Genomic DNA, 19,314 nt, shown 5'->3' with positions numbered 1-19,314 from the left:
CTGCCACTGAGTCCCAAAGATTCTACGACTCAAATGATATTATCTATGATAGAGCACTATGGCTTTTTCTGGTGGGTGGGGGACACCTGAATGGGGCAACACAGGGATGAGAAGATAATTTCAGTGAGAGAATCCACATGAAGAATGCCTCCTCCAGAAACTTCTTTTGCTCGTTTACCTGCAGATGGGGATGAGCTAAGTGAAAGTTATTAGTTTTGGACTTGTTGGTCAGTAACACACAAATCACAAAGTGAGTACGAATCATAACATTCCCTTCGGGCTTCCTTTACTGAGGTGATGTTCAAAACAGAGACTAAGTTTCATGCTTCAGGAATTATAAATTCAAGGGCTGATCCAGAATATTCACATATCAGAAAGCAGACTGCATGGTTGCTTTCCTGAATGCATCTTCTGGCATTTCTGCTTCAGAAACAACTTTCCATTTTCCAATTCAGCAATTTTTGAGAAGCAAGATTGAGATGACAGAAGGCTGCAGGGATTTTCATGTTGTGGAACTGCATACGTGGCCAAACAACAATAAAATGGTAGTGCTAAATGTTTGCAACATACAGAGTGCACAACTTTCATACCAAAATAAAAACTACCCAAAAATCATGGACATTTTCATCATCAACTTGAAAGTGGGCTCATTTTTGTGGGAAAAAAGATAATGGCTAAAATAGGCACATAATTTTTGAGGAAAAGCAGCTTTGCATGCAAACTTTGTTGGTTTTTTTCCAATAATAATTGAACAGAAAAAAAATCACTCCGAAGTAAAATTTGGGGGTTGAGGAACTGAAAACATTTTCACATAATCATCACACTATTCAATCTGAAGCCAACAGAGACCATCATTCTAATTTAGAACAGAGTGCCATAAGGGAACAGAACACAAAGATGGCACGTTTCACTTTAAATGTACAGGACACACTGAATTAAGAGCTTTGGAGTGGGCCCCAGTGTAAAGACAGATTCACCATATATGAGGCGAAAATGCAATACTTTGGTTTCATTTAAAGCAAGAGAAATGACAGAAGGATTATAAAGGGTCACATAAGCAGACTTACCGTTCCCTGAGATCTATCTTTGACATCGTACACAGAAAGTTTGATTTGTGTCATTTGATTGATAAGAGAGTCTTGAAAAAAGGCAATGCTGCTTAGAAAGATAGGGTTATTTGTTCCCTATAATTACAAACAAAAAAGAAATAATATTATTGTCAGGTAACGTTGAAAAATATTGCAAGTACGAGCTTGAAACCTGAAGTCAAGAGCAATAAGACAACACTACTTACCTCAATAATCTCTGTCTGTGCATGCTTTGTCCAGAATGCCTGAGGAGGTGTAGTGACGCTCACTGCGACAAAAGTATTTGGCTTTCGATCTAGCGATGGTGTGAGTAACTCACTGCAAACTTTAGAGATTTAAGAATATAATTTTTACTGTCATGGTCTTTCTGACGTGGTTCCAGAATTCTACAGTGCTCATATACATGATAATACAAAGAAGGAGCAAACAATAAAGGGCCACGTTTTCGGTATGCTATTTTGTGAAGAGGTACAATATTCACAGTTATGCATCCAAACAGCAATTGCACATGAATATCAGGTTGTCAAATTTTTAATTACCCACTAATCATAGGCAAATATGGGTATGACAAAAAGGACATGTAGGCCCCGCTTCTGTCTTTAGGAGCCTCTGATTTTACTGGGAAGATCCTTTGTGCTGCAATCTAGTTCTAGAAACTATAACTCCTTTGATGCCGTGGAAAAAAGGAAGGAAACTGTTGCTTTTCTTCCAAGCATGGAGAGAAAAAGGTGGTCTCCATTTTTGGGGAAGCTAGGGCCAGATGCTGTGGGCATGCTGCAGCTTGTGATCAAACAGACCAGTTCAGGGCTGGTGCAGAGTCTTCTCCCAGTCCAGGAACTGCTCCTTGAAGCTAAAGCTTGCGGCTGAGAGCTGGCTAGAAAGGGCCTGGAAAGAAAGAGTTGTAATGATCTGTGCTTGCTAAAGGACTGCAGGGGCCAGCACCAGCGTCAAAATCAGACTGTTCAGCTTGTTGCCTTGTCTGGACCAACACACAGAACCTGCACCGAGCTGTTTTTAATCCAGCTGCAGACCGACAAACACACCAACGCAAGCAAGTGTATACTCTGATACCTGAGAAGTGTACACTTGGGGGTGAGATACCTGATGGGAGGGTAATGCCATTTAGGTTAGTTTCATTTCTGTCTGTGTGTTTTTTTATTTCATTTTATTCATCTTGAGCCTGTTAACCCTGTTTCCCTGAGTTGTTAAGATGTTTTAATTCTAACTGGGTCTATTAGATATACAATATTCACAACTGCTGTTTGGGAGTTAAACCCAGATTATTACTGGAATAAGTATTGCTGGAGGTTCCCAAGGCACACTATTAAGTGAGTACTGGGGCCAGCCAGATGGATGCACCACTATTTTATATACCTTTTGAAATAAGGGGACTGCAGCAAAGCAGTGAAAAGGGGATTTCCAACTATCCAACATCACTTCTGGGACACTCAGAATCTTTTTTTTAATATTAAAACTGTCCAGCGCTCAGGCATACAAATGAGCGTTGCCTGCTCCTGAGTAACCCAGGGAGGAAAAAGTGGGGTTACAGATATAACATGCACAAAATTTGGAACATGCTGTGGGGTCCCAGCTACAATTTAAAGTTAGTCTCTCACACAGGAAACACTGTGGGAGGTTGGTGGTACAACCATCACCTTCACCCACCCATCACCTCAGGCACCTTTGTTCAAAATGGTGCAAGGCAGTATTTCTCCAGTTGAAAGCTGAAGGGCACAGTAAGTGTGTGAAATAAGCCAGCAATCTGCTGGACTCATTGCTCAGTAGGACATTCTCAAGGGATATCATTGGGAATCCTTGAATATCAACTGCCTGGATGCAATGTAAATGGAAGTAAATGGTCCATCAAAACAATAGAGCAATTTCTTATTGCCCTTTCCTTATCTTAACTGCTGTGAAGGGGGACCTGGAAGAGAAATCTCCTTCAAAAAATGTGCATGTGATTGCCTTCCATATATAGCTGAACAGAACTTTGGTATTAAGGCTGAAAACCCACGTTGTCTCCAGTTGGAATACCATAACTATACCTAGAGAGTCAAGGTAAGTGAGGTAATATCTTTTTCTGGACCAACTTCTGTTGGTAAGAGAGGCAAGCTTACAAGCTTACACAAAGCTCTTATTCAGGACCTGTAGAAAAATACTGTGTAAGATCCAAAGCTTCTCTCTCTCACATCAACAGAAGCTGGCCCACTAAGACAGATTATCTCATTCAACATGTGTCTCTAATAACTTGGGACCAACCCAGCTAGAAAAACACTGAATATATAATTATGCCTAGGTTTCCCACTCCTCTGCAGTCCAAGTTATGAGTAAAGTTTGGTGGATTAGCTGTATAGCCATCAACAAAGTCTTGATGTAACCTAGATAGCACTGTAGTGTTGAATACTTCTGTGTTTTCTTTGGTCCGCTACCAGACAGGAACTGAAGACGTAACAAAAATAAGTCATTTGCCTTCTGTGGAATGGCAAAAGAAGATTCAGATCCATTATTAAACACACTTATTATTGGCTTCCAACTTTCATTTAGTTGCAAAACAACTATTGGGTCATAAAGCTCTCAATGTTCTGTAAGATAGCTGCTCAGCCAGGAATGTGCTCTACAAATGGAACATTTGAATTAGAACAAGCCGTGTTTCTTCTAGTCTTCCCTGTTGGGTTAACCGATACATAAAGAAGCCAAATGTCTTGCCTAAAGTCATTCAACCAGCCACATTTTTAGCCATATTAGAAATCAGGACACTTCTGGGACTTATATTAACCATAGGACTACAGGAAAGAGTTTATCACTGGCAATGACTAACCACTGGAAAACAAAGTCCTAAAATATTACTCATCCATTTATGCAAGTGTGCAATTTTCTCAAAGGTTTGAGGTGCTAAAAATTGAGACTACAGAGTACCATGCTATCTGTCAAGACTCTTTTGCAGAAAGCTCCTTGCAAATGCAAGCGTCTACCCCTCTCAACACTTATTTATATGGTAGCCCTTTCCATATCAACAATGTTAAAAATATTCAACAGTAAATCCCATTAAAACCAAAAGCTGTCTTAAAGAGTCACAAAAAGTACTGACCTAAGCTGAACTCTAAAATTGGCTCATCTGGATCCTGGATGTTTCCTGTAGAGCAGAAAAATTAGTACCCGATCAGTTCTCCATAGTTCTCATGCAAGTCTTGAAGTTACAGTTGCAGAGGGGAAACACTTTAGAGAAGAAGTTACATCTACAGAACATTTTATGCTGACCTATTATATTGTAAAATCTATTGTAAAATACTTGCCTGTTACACAGTCAACATCTACAAACCCTCACATTCAAACAGATACACTGTTTGATAACTATTAAACTAATTTTTATGTTTTTTTTAAATCCTTAAGTGGTTTAGGAGCCTAAATCCCATTTTCAAAAGCATCAAATACTTAGAATCCTAATTCTCATTGAAAGTCATCTAAATCAAAGAGATCATCTTGTCTATGCTAGAAAGTGAATCATTTTAACCATGTCCACATAGTTAAAATGGCTTAACTCCCCTAGGATTGAAGCAGTTACAGGTTGAACCACTCTAATCCAGCACCCTCGGGACCTGTCCACTGCTGAATGAGAGGAATTTGCGAGGCCATGGGAGGGCAATATTTTCTAGTACATTACCAACACTTCCACTGCTTACTGGGCTCCGAGAAGACATTTAGGAATAAATTACAACTAAATAACAACACAGAACACTGAGAATCAGGACTGGTAGCTGGAAACAAACTTTATGGGACTGCAGGAAACTTGACCACACCCATGATAGGTGGTCATCTGGCTCACTAAAACCACGCCAGATTACAGATATTGCCAGACGAGAGAATTCCAGATTAGAGAGGTTCATCTTGTACACAGGTACGAAGGTGCTTATACCAGTATAAATATCCTCTCTCAGGAAGAGGAGTGAACTATACTACTATAAAGCAGGTATATAACGGTTAACTGCTTATATGCTAGTGCTTGTACCAGTATCACCAGAGCTGCGTCTACACGTGCACGCTACTTCGAAGTAGCGGCAGTAACTTCGAAATAGCGCCCGTCACGTCTACACGTGTTGGGCGCTATTTCGAAGTTGAAATCGACGTTAGGCGGCGAGACGTCGAAGTCGCTAACCCCATGAGGGGATGGGAATAGCGCCCTACTTCGACGTTCAACATCGAAGTAGGGACGTGTAGACGATCCGCGTCCCGCAACATCGAAATAGAGGGGTCCTCCATGGCGGCCATCAGCTGGGGGGTTGAGAGATACTCTCTCTCCAGCCCTTGCGGGGCTCTGTGGTCACCGTGGGCAGCAGCCCTTAGCCCAGGGCTTCTGGCTGCTGCTGCTGCAGCTGAGGGTCCGTGCTGCATATACAGGGTCTGCAACTAGTTGTTGGCTCTGTGTATCTTGCACTGTTTAATGAAAGTGTGTCTGGGAGGGGCCCTTTAAGGGAGCGACTTGCTGTTGAGTCCGCCCCGTGACCCTGTCTGCAGCTGTGCATGGCTCCCTTATTTCGATGTGTGCTACTTTGGCGTGTAGACGTTCCCTCGCTGTGCCTATTTCGATGTTGGGCTGAGCAACGTCGAAGTTGAACATCGACGTTGCCAGCCCTGGAGGACGTGTAGACGTTATTCATCGAAATAGCCTATTTCGATGTCGCAACATCGAAATAAGCTATTTCGAAGTTGGGTGCACGTGTAGACGTAGCCCACATCAGTTAAAAATATCACATCCCTAACCAACATAGTCAGATTGGGATTACACAGAAGTGCTGTCTAGGCCTTAAATCACTTAAAAGTTGTTGAGAATCTCCACTGGTGCTCTCTAAAGGTTGAGGATGATCTCTTTCACAGGTAACATTTTTGGTGGGTCCTTGGGTCTCAGGTTTGTTGGCAGACGGTGGTAGCATTGAAAGATAGGGCTGGGTCACTGTTGTGGCACAACAGTTGTCTTTGGCTACGCCAAGGCAGTTTTCCTCAAAAGTGGATGTTTCCTCTCTGGCAAGCGTCCACCAATCATCCCTGTCCTGGGCTGCTGACTCTCGATGTGTTGTGTCAATGCCACACTTCTTGATGTTTATCTTGAGGAGTCTTTGGAGTATCTCTTTAGGCCTCCACATTTCCTTTGGAAAAGGGGCCATACGCTACTTGTTTTGGTAAGTATGTATCAGGCATGCACGCAGAGTGCCCACTCCACCTCAGCAGCTGCTGGATTACCAGGAACTCAACACTGAAGATGTTAGCGTCTGTGAGGACACTGACATTAATGCAATGATCCCCTCCCTTCACGTTGAGGATCTTCTGAAGAAAGTGCTGGTGCCAGCGTGCCAGGTTTTTCAGGTGCCTTCTACAGATCTCCCAAGTCTCAGTGCAGTACAGGAGAATTGAGATTAGTCTGTGTGCTCTGATGATGAGATTGTCAGACTGTCTCACCAGGGCTTCAACAAAGGCTAGGCTGGCACTGCAGATTCTGAGCTGAATCATGGCTTCTATGCCTGCCCTCTTTGCCAGACAGCTGCCACAGCAGGCAAAGTATTCCACATTTTCCAGTTCTTCTTTGTCTGCATAGATCTGCCTTGCTGGATACAATGCTCGACTAGGGACTGGCTGGTGGAGAAAACTTTTGTTTTCCTCATGTTCAGAGTTAGCCTGAGCTTTTTATAAGCTTCAGGAAGCAATCAAGGGCTGTTGGTAGATTTTGTTTGAGTTTGGAACTACAATACAATCATCTACGAACGGGAGTTTGGTTATTGTTGCTGATATTACTTTAGTTGTGGACCGGAAACAAGAAAGGTTGAAGAGGGTGCTCTCAGTCCAGTATTGGATGCCAATGCCTGGTGGTAGATTGTCTTGGATTAATGTTTTCAGAGCTGCTAAGAAAATGGACAAAAGTGTAGGTGCCAGTACACAGCCTTGTTTTACAACAGGTGGGATGACAAAGGCCTCAGAGGCAAGGCCACTGCAAGGGATAAAGGGCATCATCTGGTCCTGCAGAAGTCTTACAATGGTGATAAATTTGCTTGGGCAGCCAAACTTTGATTTGGTTTTCCACAGAGCCTCAGGGTTGACAAAGTTGAAGGCTTTGATTAGTTTGATAAAGGCCATTTACAGCTCCAGATGTTGTTCTTGACATTTTCCTGGTTCTTCCTGGTTGCAAAAATCATGTGGGTGATGCCTCATGATGGTCTAAAGTGGCACTAGGATTCTGGAAGTACCTCCCCTGCAAGAGAGAGCCGATGATTCAGTAGGATTCTAGCAAGGATCTTCCAAGCAATGGAAAGGAGGGCAATGCCTCAAGAGTTGCCACAGTTGTACCTGTGTCCCTTTTCAAAAATGGTGATGATGTCAGCATTACTTAAGTCAGCAGAGATTTCTTCAGTGCTCCGTATTTTAAGGAGCAGCAAGTGGAGCTTGTTAGTCAGTGTTTCTCCCCACACTTTCAGTACTTCCATGGTATGCCATCCAGACCTGTTGCTGTAGTGTTCTTCATTTGTTTAAATTGCTTCACAAACCTCCTCAGGTATCAGTGGGTTGGCCAGAGTGTTCCAGATCGGCGCAAGGGATGGAGTTGATTGTGTCATCAGTCACAGTCACTTCTCAATTTAGAAGCTTTTGGCCATTTTCTTTCACTGCTCCTTGATGGATTTGTTACCTTTTAAAGGGTACTACTCTCCTTAGATCTCAGAGGTCCAGAGACTGTCTTTGTCTCAAATAAAAAAAGCTTTACCTATCATGTCTGTTGGCAATTGTTTGGATTTCTTTTGCTTTGTGCTCCCACCACTTTTTTTTGGATTTCTCAGATTCTCCTTTGACCTTCATCTTTGGGATGATGGAAAAAGCTCTGCTTCTGACTGGACAGTGGTTGGATTTGCTGGTTACAGAAAGCTTCTCTCTCCTAGTCCCAATGGGCTATAATCTCAATGTTGTTGTCAAACTAGTCCCGATGGCAGTGGGTAGTAAGGACAATGGATTCACTGTAAGCCTTGTGGATGGTTTGCTCTAAAGCTTCCCAGTCTTCTTCAAGACTTGGTTTGCCATTTCCACGTGTACATATGGCTAGTTTATCATAGAGGGGTATTTTAAAGTTGACTTGATGCTCTGAGCACTGAAATCTTTGGCTGTTGTACTGCAATCTGTGTGATTTGGACTCCCTTCTACATTTCAACACAACTCTGATGGACATGACTGACATCACAAGGTGGTGGTTAGTCCAGCAATCATTAGCTTCTCTCATGACATGGGTGACCTGGACATCCTGTGTTCTGATAATGACAGTTTAGGAGATGCCAATGTTTTGACTGGGGGGTGAGAGGGAGATTAACATGTTGTTTTGTACATGTCACTTTGTCTAAAGATTGTGTTTATGATCATAAGGTTGCACTCTGCACCTTTTCTGAGTGGAAGAATGCCAATGGAATTGATTTTGTCCACTTCTTGCTTCCCAAATGTGCTACTCCGTAAGTTAGGATCTCAGACAATTCTTGTGGTAAAGTTCCCTAAAAGGATTATCTTATCTGGTTTTGGAACGGATGATAAAATTTTATCAAGATCAGTGCAGAAGGATACTCTCTGTTGTGCCTCACAATCAAGTGCAGGTGCATAGGCAATGACGACAGTGGCAAATAATTTACTAACCAATTGAATGTGGAGGGTTATACAGCATTTGTTAAGACCAACTGGGAACACAGTCAGGTGTTTGACTAGAAGGATTCATTGCAAGGCCAGCACTGTGTATTTGGCTGTCACTTGCTGGTTTTTCTTTCCAAAAGAAAGTGTAGCCATAGCCTTCTTCCTGCAAGTGGGCTTCATTTGTATGTCTTGTTTCACTGACAGCAATGAGGTTGATGTTGTACCTCAAGAGTTCTAGGGCAAAAATTGCTGTTCTATGTTCAGGTCTTATTTCTGGGTTCATCTAGCAGGACACGGACATTCCAAGTTGCAAGAAACATTTTTGTTTTTGGACTACATTAGGAGTGATCCCTCTGGGAGTGGTTTCCCAGTCAGGTATGGGGGGACAGCCTATGTTTGGGACACATTTTCTAGCCTGTTTCCTGTAAGGAGTGAGCAGAGTCGTTTCTAAAAAAGGCCTGTTCACTCATGCCCGTTGCTGTCAAAAATACCCCTCACCACCATTCCTGTCCAAGGACACACAATCACCATCATGCAGATACTGCCTGCATGAGAGTCTGCAACTAGGGACTGCTGGTGATCACTTCACCTGTCCTCATTGTATCTTTCCCAAAACTGCAAGACTTTTATGGGTGGGGAAAAAGTTATGTCTGTGAAAGAAGCCTGCATCCAGTGGCAAGGAGGTTGAAGATAACCAAGAGTTCATCCTCTCTTTCAGCCTTTCTCCATCTTCACAGCCACTGACTGGTGATCCTGCTTCATCTTCACATTCTGCCACTGAGATCTTCTATTGGGTTGTGCTGGGTTCTTACTGCCCTGGGTGACCCTGTCAAGGGGTACAGGACTCCAGATGACATTGCTCTTTGGGTCTTAAGTATATACACACTTCTCTAGCATGTCAAAGTATAAGCCAAGATCTGTTCAGGATTTTACCCAATGCCTAACGTGTGGGTTACCCAAACAGTTTGCACAAATTTATGCATGCTTCTTCTCTTCTTCCCATTCTCTTTGTCTCTGACCTTTCCTCTGAATCTAGCTTACTCTAGCCTTCTTCTCCCTCTACTCCCAGATCTAGCTCCTTGCCTAGAAAACAGTTGCACGTGCCGAGGATAAATAGGAACATAATGAAAACTTCCAACAAACCACAAAAATATTTTGAAAAAAATAAGAATGTAAGTATGCCTGAAAAGAATATATGCACAGTAGATGATGCAAAGGTACTTACCCGCCAACGAAAGACCTAGCATGTCAGAGGCAATGTCAATCGTGGAGGCCCGTTGCACTGTGCGGGATTTCGCACCATGGCGGGGGCTGTGTTCTCTTGCTGTCATTTTCTCATGAAGAAAAGGTCTCTTCTTACTGCTTGTCCTTAGTGGCAAGCTATCAGAATGCAGCAGATTGTCACTCCTCCAATATCACCATGTTAAGCATAACTAAAACAAGACCAAAATGACCATTTTCAACTCACTGTAACATCCGTAAATCTACAGTTTTAAAATTACCTTAATTAATTCTGATGGAAAGCTAAATAAAATTCAAGATAACATTCATATGATTCATGTTTCTGTATGATTTTTAATTAAAACTGTCTAAATAAAGTATAACTTACCAAAACAAAACAAAACAAAAAGGCTTTTCTGTCAGAGATCAGGGTTGAGAGTTACCTATTAGACAAGGGAAGAGAGCAGCTGCTGTGTTAAGTTACTACATCTTTAATGAAGTTTGGTGGTTCTCATAACCCGTGAGGACAGAGTAAATTTGTCAGATGGGGCTTCTTTCTGTAGAAACAGGACAATAGATAAGGCCAGAGGGAGAATATAAATAGAAGACAGGAAATGCTGTGGTTAGCTGTCAACAAACTATTCCATTTTAGATTTCACCACCCCTAAAAGGGCTATACCTAAAAAGATGACAGATAGGGAATATTTTACATTGCAGTATTGTAGCCTGTTATTTGTAAGATTAATTATTAATAAACCTCTTTGTCAGCAGACAAGTTATTAACAATATTAATAATCATTACATTTTATAGCAACTCACATTCCAACTGCAGGCAAATTTTAAAATGGAAGAAGAAACATTTTCATGCACACTGCACTATTAAGCCGTTGAATTCCTTGTCACATGATACAAAATAGTCCCATGATATATACACGTAATGCCAACGTTCACAGTGCACATTAGACAAGATAAATATAAGGGAGCTGAGATACCTTCTCCAAAAGGGTTCTGGACTCTGAACATCAGAGCTTTTTCTTTTTTTTTTTTTTTTTTACCCCTACATGCTTATGAGGTAAATATTAAGGACACTGGTTGTGAGCACGGAAATAACTAGACTGTAAAACAAGAAAATGACTTTGGAGTGGATGGAGAGTAGGGAAAATTGACTATCTGCTTCCAAACCCAAGAGGCAAGCCACCCTTTAATTCATTTCAGAATAGGTTTCCTTGCACACAAGAATTAATGCATCAACTGAAAGTGCCTATAAATTAAAGGAGTGATGTAAATCAATTCCACATGAAAAAAGGGAAAACTGATTAAACAGGAAAACCAAAAGATGTGAGATTTGTATGCTTCATTAAGAGTCTTAGCATGCACCATAACTGACTATCCTCTTACTAAAGCACAGCAGTCAGCAACTGAGGCAGACAGCTGTCCAAATCTTCTTATTTATATTATGGGTAGTAAAGAGGCCATCATCCAAATTTCACAAGATTTGCTCAAGTAGATCTGTCATAACTCTCTGCCAGCTTCCAAATCCTCGCACGCCCCCTAATTTGTTTTCCTTGGTGCATCCGATTTTAGCTGACTGCTTCTGCACATAAAATGATCCTGTAATGGTGATGCCATTAACTCGAGTTTCAATGGAATGTAACATTGCCACAAGATATACATGTAGGTATTGAGGCACAGTTCCATAAAAAAAAAATCATATAAATACTTCAATTTTGTGGATAAAAAATTATGTTCTTGTGACAGTAGGTTAAGAAACAGCTTGGGTAGGTAAGAGATCACATCACTTCTTCAGCCCAAACCTCTGCAACTCTTAGCACCCTCACAAGGGATCAATACTCAAAATTGAAACAAGATATAACTGAAGAACCTCTATTTAAAATGGTACCAAATATGATATTTGATAAACGCTTCATACTGAGCATACTCACTGAGGGCTGTTTTCCTTCTGCGAGAGATTGTGGTTCAGCATGTCTTAAAATCAGATTTAAGGCCCCATCTAAAAATAAACAGTGGTATTTATAAATGTATGGTCCTAAAGTTTTATGAAAACTTGCACCATTTAAAAGCGGTAGTCCACAAATAATTGCATTTGTACTTCTAATATCCCATCCCATTGTTACTAAAGAAATGCCTATGCAATTCCTATTTGTGAAATACTTTGCTGCATGATAAGTTTTCCAGCAGATTTAGCAAAACAATGCAAATTTGACAGACAGCTTACTTCCACACAAAACAACAGAAATGAAGAGTAGCATTCTAATACTAAGGAGAATGAGTTCAGATTAGTATTTCGAGTGGATAGGACATTAGGAAGAAAAACATGTTAAAATGTTTACACAACAGTCTAATATTATAGAAAGGTTTAAGTATATAACTGGAAGAATGTGAGTGGGTTTTTTCTTTTATATGTTTTCCTATAACTTTTGCTTTTCTTTAGAGAATTTTGGAATCAACCCCACAACTTCTACAATACTTTGTAATGGCTGGCAACAACCATCACAAAAAGAATAAGGAACGACATAGAAATATTTCATGGGATAACTGCAGGTTTGTTTTTGTTAGTGGTTCAGTTTCTAGGATATAAATGTATGGCCCTACTAAGCAGAAGATGGAATTAGAAAAATTTTAACTCAAAAGACAGATGAAAATCTCACCATGATTAAACACCCTCTGAAGGGCACACTGTGGTGAAAGTGGGCTGGCAGAAATTCACTCTAAATTTTTTGCTTTTACTATCATCCAAGCAGACCACGTCTTGATGCAAACTGTGGTTATGTGGGTGTACAGCTTCCCAGGTTTGTGTATTACACAGCTACTTGGCTGCTTGTGTCAGTGCTGCATGTAATCATTAGCAGTGTTTGTGTCAATGCAAAGCGCAGTGCACCATAGGTAGTTCCAATTTTTATTGCAATGACACCAGCCCAGCCCATGTCACAGTGCCACGGGAGTGTGCCCAACCAGAAAGGAAGAAATAAGGCAGCATTCCCTGGAAACCCTTCAGAGAGGATTGCGGATTATCTCCATGAAAGTTTCGACAAATTCTCTCACAAGAATTAAAAGGACACCCCTATTTTAATAAAGTAGTACTCCATATCTGCCACCCACTGCAGGTCCTACAGGTAAGTGAAAAGCAGTTGCCAACTCTTCCCCTCTATTTGTTGTATCCATACTACTACCTGTACGGATGAAAAGTCAATATGGGTCTTGTTAACGTGCAGACAGACTAGTCACCAATCTTTAAGTTTAACCTTGCAATGAAAAATGTACCCACGCATTTATCCAAGGCTGCTTCCCCTTCACCACACTCATCCGCGGGGAATGGCTATATGGTAACAGAATCTTGAACTGGTCCAGGCTTCCCATATGGACAAAGTCCCCCACTATGTCTCTGCCTCTCCTCTCAGTTCACAGCATGGGTCTCTGTCTTGTGCTCCTCCATGGTATTCAGAGGGGTTGCAGAGCACTGGTGGGGTCCCCACCAACTATGACATGCAGTTCATTATAAAAGCAGCAGGTCTGAGGGTGCAGCACCAGATCTATTGCTGCTCTCTCTGGTCCTGGGGTGTCTCTAGCTAAGTTCCTTCCCTTGTGCACAAAACTGATGATGATCATCCCAGCTGTACCCCTTTGTCTGCTTCAGCCATGCCATTTCCTGGTAGATGTCTGTTTTTCCATGGCTGGTCTGCTGTTGTACTGACACAGCTTCCCCACATCCCAACCCAGCAGATCTATGTCTAACTCCAGGCTGGTGCGTGTCTAGTTCACAGGTTTGGCCTATTTGGTTGGGAAAGTTGCACACAACAAGATAAGCACATCCATTCGCTCACTCAAAGGTGCGCAATCTGGAAGAGACATTTCAAAAACACTCAAAGGGTGGCTTCCAATCTCCGTGACCCCTGCACGGTGGAGTTTAAAATTGCAATCAAATGAGTGACTGGCACAGGGAGCATGACAGCTGTCAGCATACTGTTCAGGTCCACATAAGTCACACAGGGTCTACATTTGCACTGCATTAAACTCTGGAGGTGGACCATGCCTCAACATTCTTCAGGGAGGTGTTTTTATCGTCTCATTGTAGTATGGTGCTTATGTCAGCTACAAACGAATTTGAGAGTTGACAGATGCACATATAGGTTGATGCAGATAACTGGATTTGCCCCAATGAGGCTTTGTTACTCACACATGGTTAAGGACATGGTCAAAATGAGGACAGGCACAGGATGCTAGGTGGAAAGAAACAGGTTGCAATTTTATTAGCACTGTTCAAGTACAAATCAATGGAGACATAACCCTTTCCAAACTAAAGCTTATAGAATCACAGAACACTAGAACTGGAAGGGATCTTGAGAAGTCATCAAGTCCAGTCCCCTACCCTCATGGCAGGACCAACCTAAATTATCCCTGAAAGAGGTTTAATCTAACCTGCTCTTAAAATAGCTCCAATGATAGAGATTCCACAACCTCCCTAGGCAATTTATTCCGGTGCTTAACCACCCTGACAGTTAGGAAGTTTTTCCTAACGTCCAGCCGAAATCTCTCTGCTACAGTGTAAACCCGTTGCATCTTGTCCCATCATCAGAGGTTAATGAGGACAAATTTTTCTTCCTCCTCCATGTAACAACCTTTTTGGTACTTAAAAGCTGTGATATGTCCCTTTTTCAGCCTTCTCTTTTCCAAACAAAACATGCTTAATTCTTTCAATCGTCCTGCATAGGTCATGTTTTCTAGATCTTTACCTGGTTTTGTTGCTCTCTTCTACACCGTCTCCAATTTCTCTGCATCCTTCCTGAAATGTGGTGACCAGAACTGGACACAGTACTCCAGTTGAGGCCTAATCAGTGCAGAGCAGAGTGGAAGAATTTCTTTTCATGTCTTGCTGAGGACACTTCTGGTTAAGGAATCCCAGAAGGATGCTTGGGTTTTCTGCATCAGTGCCACAATGTTGATTCATATTTAGCTCCTCTATGACCTTTAGATCCTTTCTGCTGTAGCCCTTCCTAGACAGTCACTTCCCATTTTATATGTGTGAAAATCATTGTTCTTTCCTAAGTGGAGAATTTTGGATTTGTCTTTATCTAACTTCCTCCTATTTGCCTCAGACCTTTTCTCCAGTCTGACCAGATCATTCTGAGTTATAACCCTATCCTCCAAAGCACTTGCAGCCCCCTTCCAGTGCAGTATCATCCACAAACCTTTATCAGAATATAAATAATAATTATAATTAATAATTATATAATACTAAAGACCAGGTCATTTCTTTCTGGTGTCCAAAATGGTTGCCCCACCAAATGACCCCAATGACACACTTAGCACAGTCACAGTCACAGCCAAGCAAACGCAGACTTGTGCGTGGAAACTGACGCAGAATACGGTTTGCTGTTGTCTACAGTACTGCCACACCACGTTCTTCATCAGTTCAGCTGCACCCACTGTCACTATTATCAGCAGCACATAGCTTTTACCATGCAGAAAAGGCGGTGACTACGACTGCATCCTGTCGTACAAACAATACTGACTCCCTACGCCTACAAACCCTATACACAGGCTCCAGAAAGCTGATCTTTATCAGATGCCTTTTCAGGCACCCTACAACACCCATAGAATGCTCTGTGCTTGGCTGCATCTTTCTGTATGCCACAGTCTTAAGATTTAAAGCGGCCAACTCCAAAATCGTGAGCTGCATTTCCAACAAGTTGAATGACCTTGAGCAAATGAAGGTTACCGCACTGCCCCAAATTCTGACCATCACAAACTACAATTATTATCCTCATTTTTGTCTCAGTAGCTTTGCAAGTATAAATCACTCCCAGCTGTTTAATCTGCCTCGGAGCTCACAACTTTCTGGAAAACAGCTCCACCATCCCCAGGAAACAGCAGATCAGTAAAGTAAAGGCCAATCCCTTTTCATGTTGAACCTCCCTCTTCTTTCCTAGTTGCTGCCCTGCTCGCCCCATACATACACCAGGTGTAAATAATTATGAAAACAGGAGTAATCAAAATTCAAACAAAGGCACTCAATATACAAAACATCTTAAAACCAAATAAGAAATACTACTTGCTCTCAACTCTCAAAACTCAACAGTTTTCAAACACTTTGACATGGGTGCTTTATTACATACACACATACATACCTCATAGCGCTGGAAAGGACATTGAGAGGCCGTTGAGTCCAGTCCCCTGCCCTCTGGGCAGAACCAAACACCATCGCTAACAATTATTTTTCATCTGTGCCCCCTAGATCCCTAAATGGCCTCCTCAAGCATTGAACTCACACCCCTGGGTTTACCAGGCCAACGCTACCTTCGAGCTACAAAAATAGATACATGCACAGCTTGGTAAGTTGAGGGGTGGACGGGATGCTCCCACCCTGAGCCATACTGCATGGGGCTGGCATCTGCAATAGGCCCTGCCCAAAAGTTCCTCTGGAATATACCAAGTTTGAAAACTTCTGTTCTATTTCTATGCCATTGCATATGCCCTGGCCACAAAGCCACATCTCGGTGTTGGAGGAGGGGTGGCAGCAGTGGAAGAATGGGTCACTGGCTTACATGTGTGAAGAAAACAAAAGACAATTTCATAATCACTGACTATCACTGAAGCCATTTTCAGATGGGTGCAAGAACTCACTGCATGGTCTAACAATAGCAATGTCCAGCCAAATCAATGCAGCTCACCACATTCCTACCAAAGCCCTACCTTCCACGTGCACTTGTGAACTAACCAACTAACCAATGGACAAATACTCTTGAGAAATTGCCCATGGTTGTGACCATGGAAAGAATTTATCATCATTTCCATGAAGGAGTTATTGGGTGTGGGAGGTCTAGCTGAGCCCTGAGCTTTCATAATTTTCTCACCTGTCTTCAGAAGTGCCTTCATTACCACACTGCCAAATGAGACTGCAGAAGCTGCTCCTGTCCAGCAGGCTTTGGACGGAAGAGTAACTTCAGCTAACTGTCTCTGGCAGTTTGCTTCTTAGGAAGAACATGCCCATGCTCAGAGTCTATTTCATCAATCTGCAATGAACCTCTGAATGCCACTGTCCAAGTGGCTTGTAAACATAAGCATTCAGACCTACGCTTTGGCCATCTTTGGGGCAGGAGGCGCAAAAGCCATTTCTGCAGCTTTAACCCAGCCAAGAGTACCACCCCACCAACAGACTTCTCACCCACCCACTTCAGACTCCAGCCTTTTTGCACACTCTGAGTGGCACAAAAGGCTTTGTTCCAACCACAACATTGGTCCTTTGTCTATTATCAAGGGAGTCCCTCATCTATTGTTATTTAGCTTAACAATCTCCTCTTCAAAAAGAGTTTTGATGACCATGAACCAAAAAGGTCATCCCAATAATGCCCAACCAGATACTAATCAATCATTCTCTTTAAAAGTCACCCAGGGATTGTGCCAAAATTGAGTGCTTGCAAGTGGCAAGAAACCTCCTGCTAGAGGACAGGAAGTGCATTACACCACATGCATACAAATATATTCATATAGTGTGGAAATTCCCCAACACACGCTTTCACTGTCATTTAGATTAAGTACCGTGTCAACTACAGGAAGTGTCTTTCTTCTTCTTCTCCCACACCCTTCCCCACCTACTTAGGTGTGACCTCTAAAACACACAGCTTTTCTTCATCATCATCCTGCAAAAGCTATTAGAAGCTTCAAGAAACTCAATTAATCTAGAAACTAATTTGAATCACGCTGTGATATTTGGGAGCATTTAGCTGAAAACTGCAATTTAGGTCATTTAATGAGTCAGCTCCTTGCTCAAATGAAGATAATTTGTATATATTCACAACTCAGCTATAATCAGCAGACTTGCTTTTTTTAAAATCTCTCATTAATTTAATTTACCCATGATCAAAATATTCCCACTTCTTCAGTTCTATCTCTATAAATACAAAACATATACGCCTACATCGGAAAGCAAGCATTAATTACAGAAATAAATAGCATGTTATGCAGAGAGAATTCAGAAGAACAAAAAGGATGGTTATGTTTTGTTTTGCAGAATTTCTATACAGTTTTATCAACTAGAGAAGAGAACAATGCCATTGAAACCATAAGCCTTGCTTCAATATAGTTTGAAATTCAGCAACCAAACCCCAAAACAAGTAAGTTTTCACTTTATAAATGTATCTATCATTTAAATGAAGTTCAACCCTCTTCCCATGAAATACAGAGATTACATTCTGTTGGAGTTTCTGGTTCTTGCAATGATTTCTCCCTAGCCCTGCAACCAAGACTGTAAAGCATATAGGACCCACTGGAAATCCACAGTTGTGTCAAACTTGAACTTGTGTATCATCCAAGAAAGAGAAAGCTGAAAGACTGTTCCTGTTCCTCCATGGCATAGGCTGCTACCACCACAGCAGCCTATGCTTATATTTCACTACTAGCTCCTGGTCAATTGCAGGTCCCAGCTCAGGCCTTGGTCCAAATCTTAAAAGCAATTCATGGACCAAGACCCAGCTACACTCAGGACAAAATTTTGTTCCATGAACTGCCAAGACACTTGTGCTCTTGCAAGCCAAAGCACAGCATGTGAAGCCCAGGACTAGGATGACTGTCCCATTTTGGCTGGACAGTCCCGTATTTCAGGCACCAGGAAGGCGTCCCGACTAATTCTGACAAAGGGGCTAATTGCGTCGTGTTCAGGCTGAACTGCCTTGTATTCAGCCTTCCCCCAGATCAGCGCAGACGCAGCTGCTCGCTGGAGACACAAGGAGCACATACTCAATGTCCACTTGTACAGGCAGCGGCCGGTGAGGGAAGCAGCAGGGGGCACGACATACATAGCTAAGGCAGGGCACGTTGGCGTATGGGGCGTCGTGAACGTCACCCAGTTCTTCCTCAGATTTCTAAAATTTGAATGGGTCCTGGTTCCCCTGGCAGCTGACCCTCCCGCCAGGGAGACACCCCACCCCAGGGCAGAGCTGCCACACCGTTCCCAGCACCCTGCGGCGTGGGGAAGCTGGGAGCTGAGCCAGTGGGACTGCAGCCTCTTTCCCGTCTCCCCATGGCTTGGGGAGAAGCCAGAAGCCACATCAGCAGGTTTGCAGCCCAACTACCGGCTCCCTGCAGCATAGGAAGAAGCTGGGGAGGTCTCCCATGAGGGCAGCAGCCCTGCTCCCAGTGCCTGGAAGCTTAGGGCGGCTGGTGGGTCCCCTGCAGGCAGCAGCCCTGTTCCTGGCACCTGGTGGCATGGGGCAGCCAGGGAGTCCCCCATAGGGCAAGAACCCCATTTCTGGCACCTGGCAATGTGGAGCAGCTGGGGAAGTCCTCCACAGGGAGACAGCCCCACTCCCAACGCCTGGCAGCATGGGGCAGCCGGCGAGCC

At 42.7% G+C, this 19,314-nt stretch overlaps 1 protein-coding gene across 17 annotated transcripts in view; it reads right to left on the bottom strand.

The window, feature by feature from the left end:
• Window positions 1–19,314, bottom strand: part of INPP4A (inositol polyphosphate-4-phosphatase type I A) — a 198,048-nt gene that overhangs the window by 67,549 nt on the left and 111,185 nt on the right. For 13 of the 17 annotated variants that reach the window (XM_074991839.1, XM_074991868.1, XM_074991882.1 and 10 more), the window contains exons 3-8: window positions 11,900–11,967; window positions 10,345–10,513; window positions 9,961–10,168; window positions 4,177–4,221; window positions 1,295–1,413; window positions 1,068–1,184 (exon numbers count right to left, since the gene is read on the bottom strand). In XM_074991839.1, the coding sequence (XP_074847940.1) occupies window positions 1,068–1,184; window positions 1,295–1,413; window positions 4,177–4,221; window positions 9,961–10,066 (387 nt within the window). In that variant the 5' untranslated portion in view covers window positions 10,067–10,168; window positions 10,345–10,513; window positions 11,900–11,967. The remainder of the gene's footprint in view (window positions 1–1,067; window positions 1,185–1,294; window positions 1,414–4,176; window positions 4,222–9,960; window positions 10,169–10,344; window positions 10,514–11,899; window positions 11,968–19,314) is intronic. The other 4 variants (XM_074991797.1, XM_074991813.1, XM_074991773.1 and 1 more) reach the window with 3 other exon arrangements.

Source organism: Carettochelys insculpta, chromosome 1 (genome assembly GCF_033958435.1).
Source record: "Carettochelys insculpta isolate YL-2023 chromosome 1, ASM3395843v1, whole genome shotgun sequence".
Classification (NCBI taxonomy): Eukaryota; Metazoa; Chordata; order Testudines; family Carettochelyidae; genus Carettochelys; species Carettochelys insculpta.
This window is presented reverse-complemented; position numbering and strand designations above follow the sequence as displayed.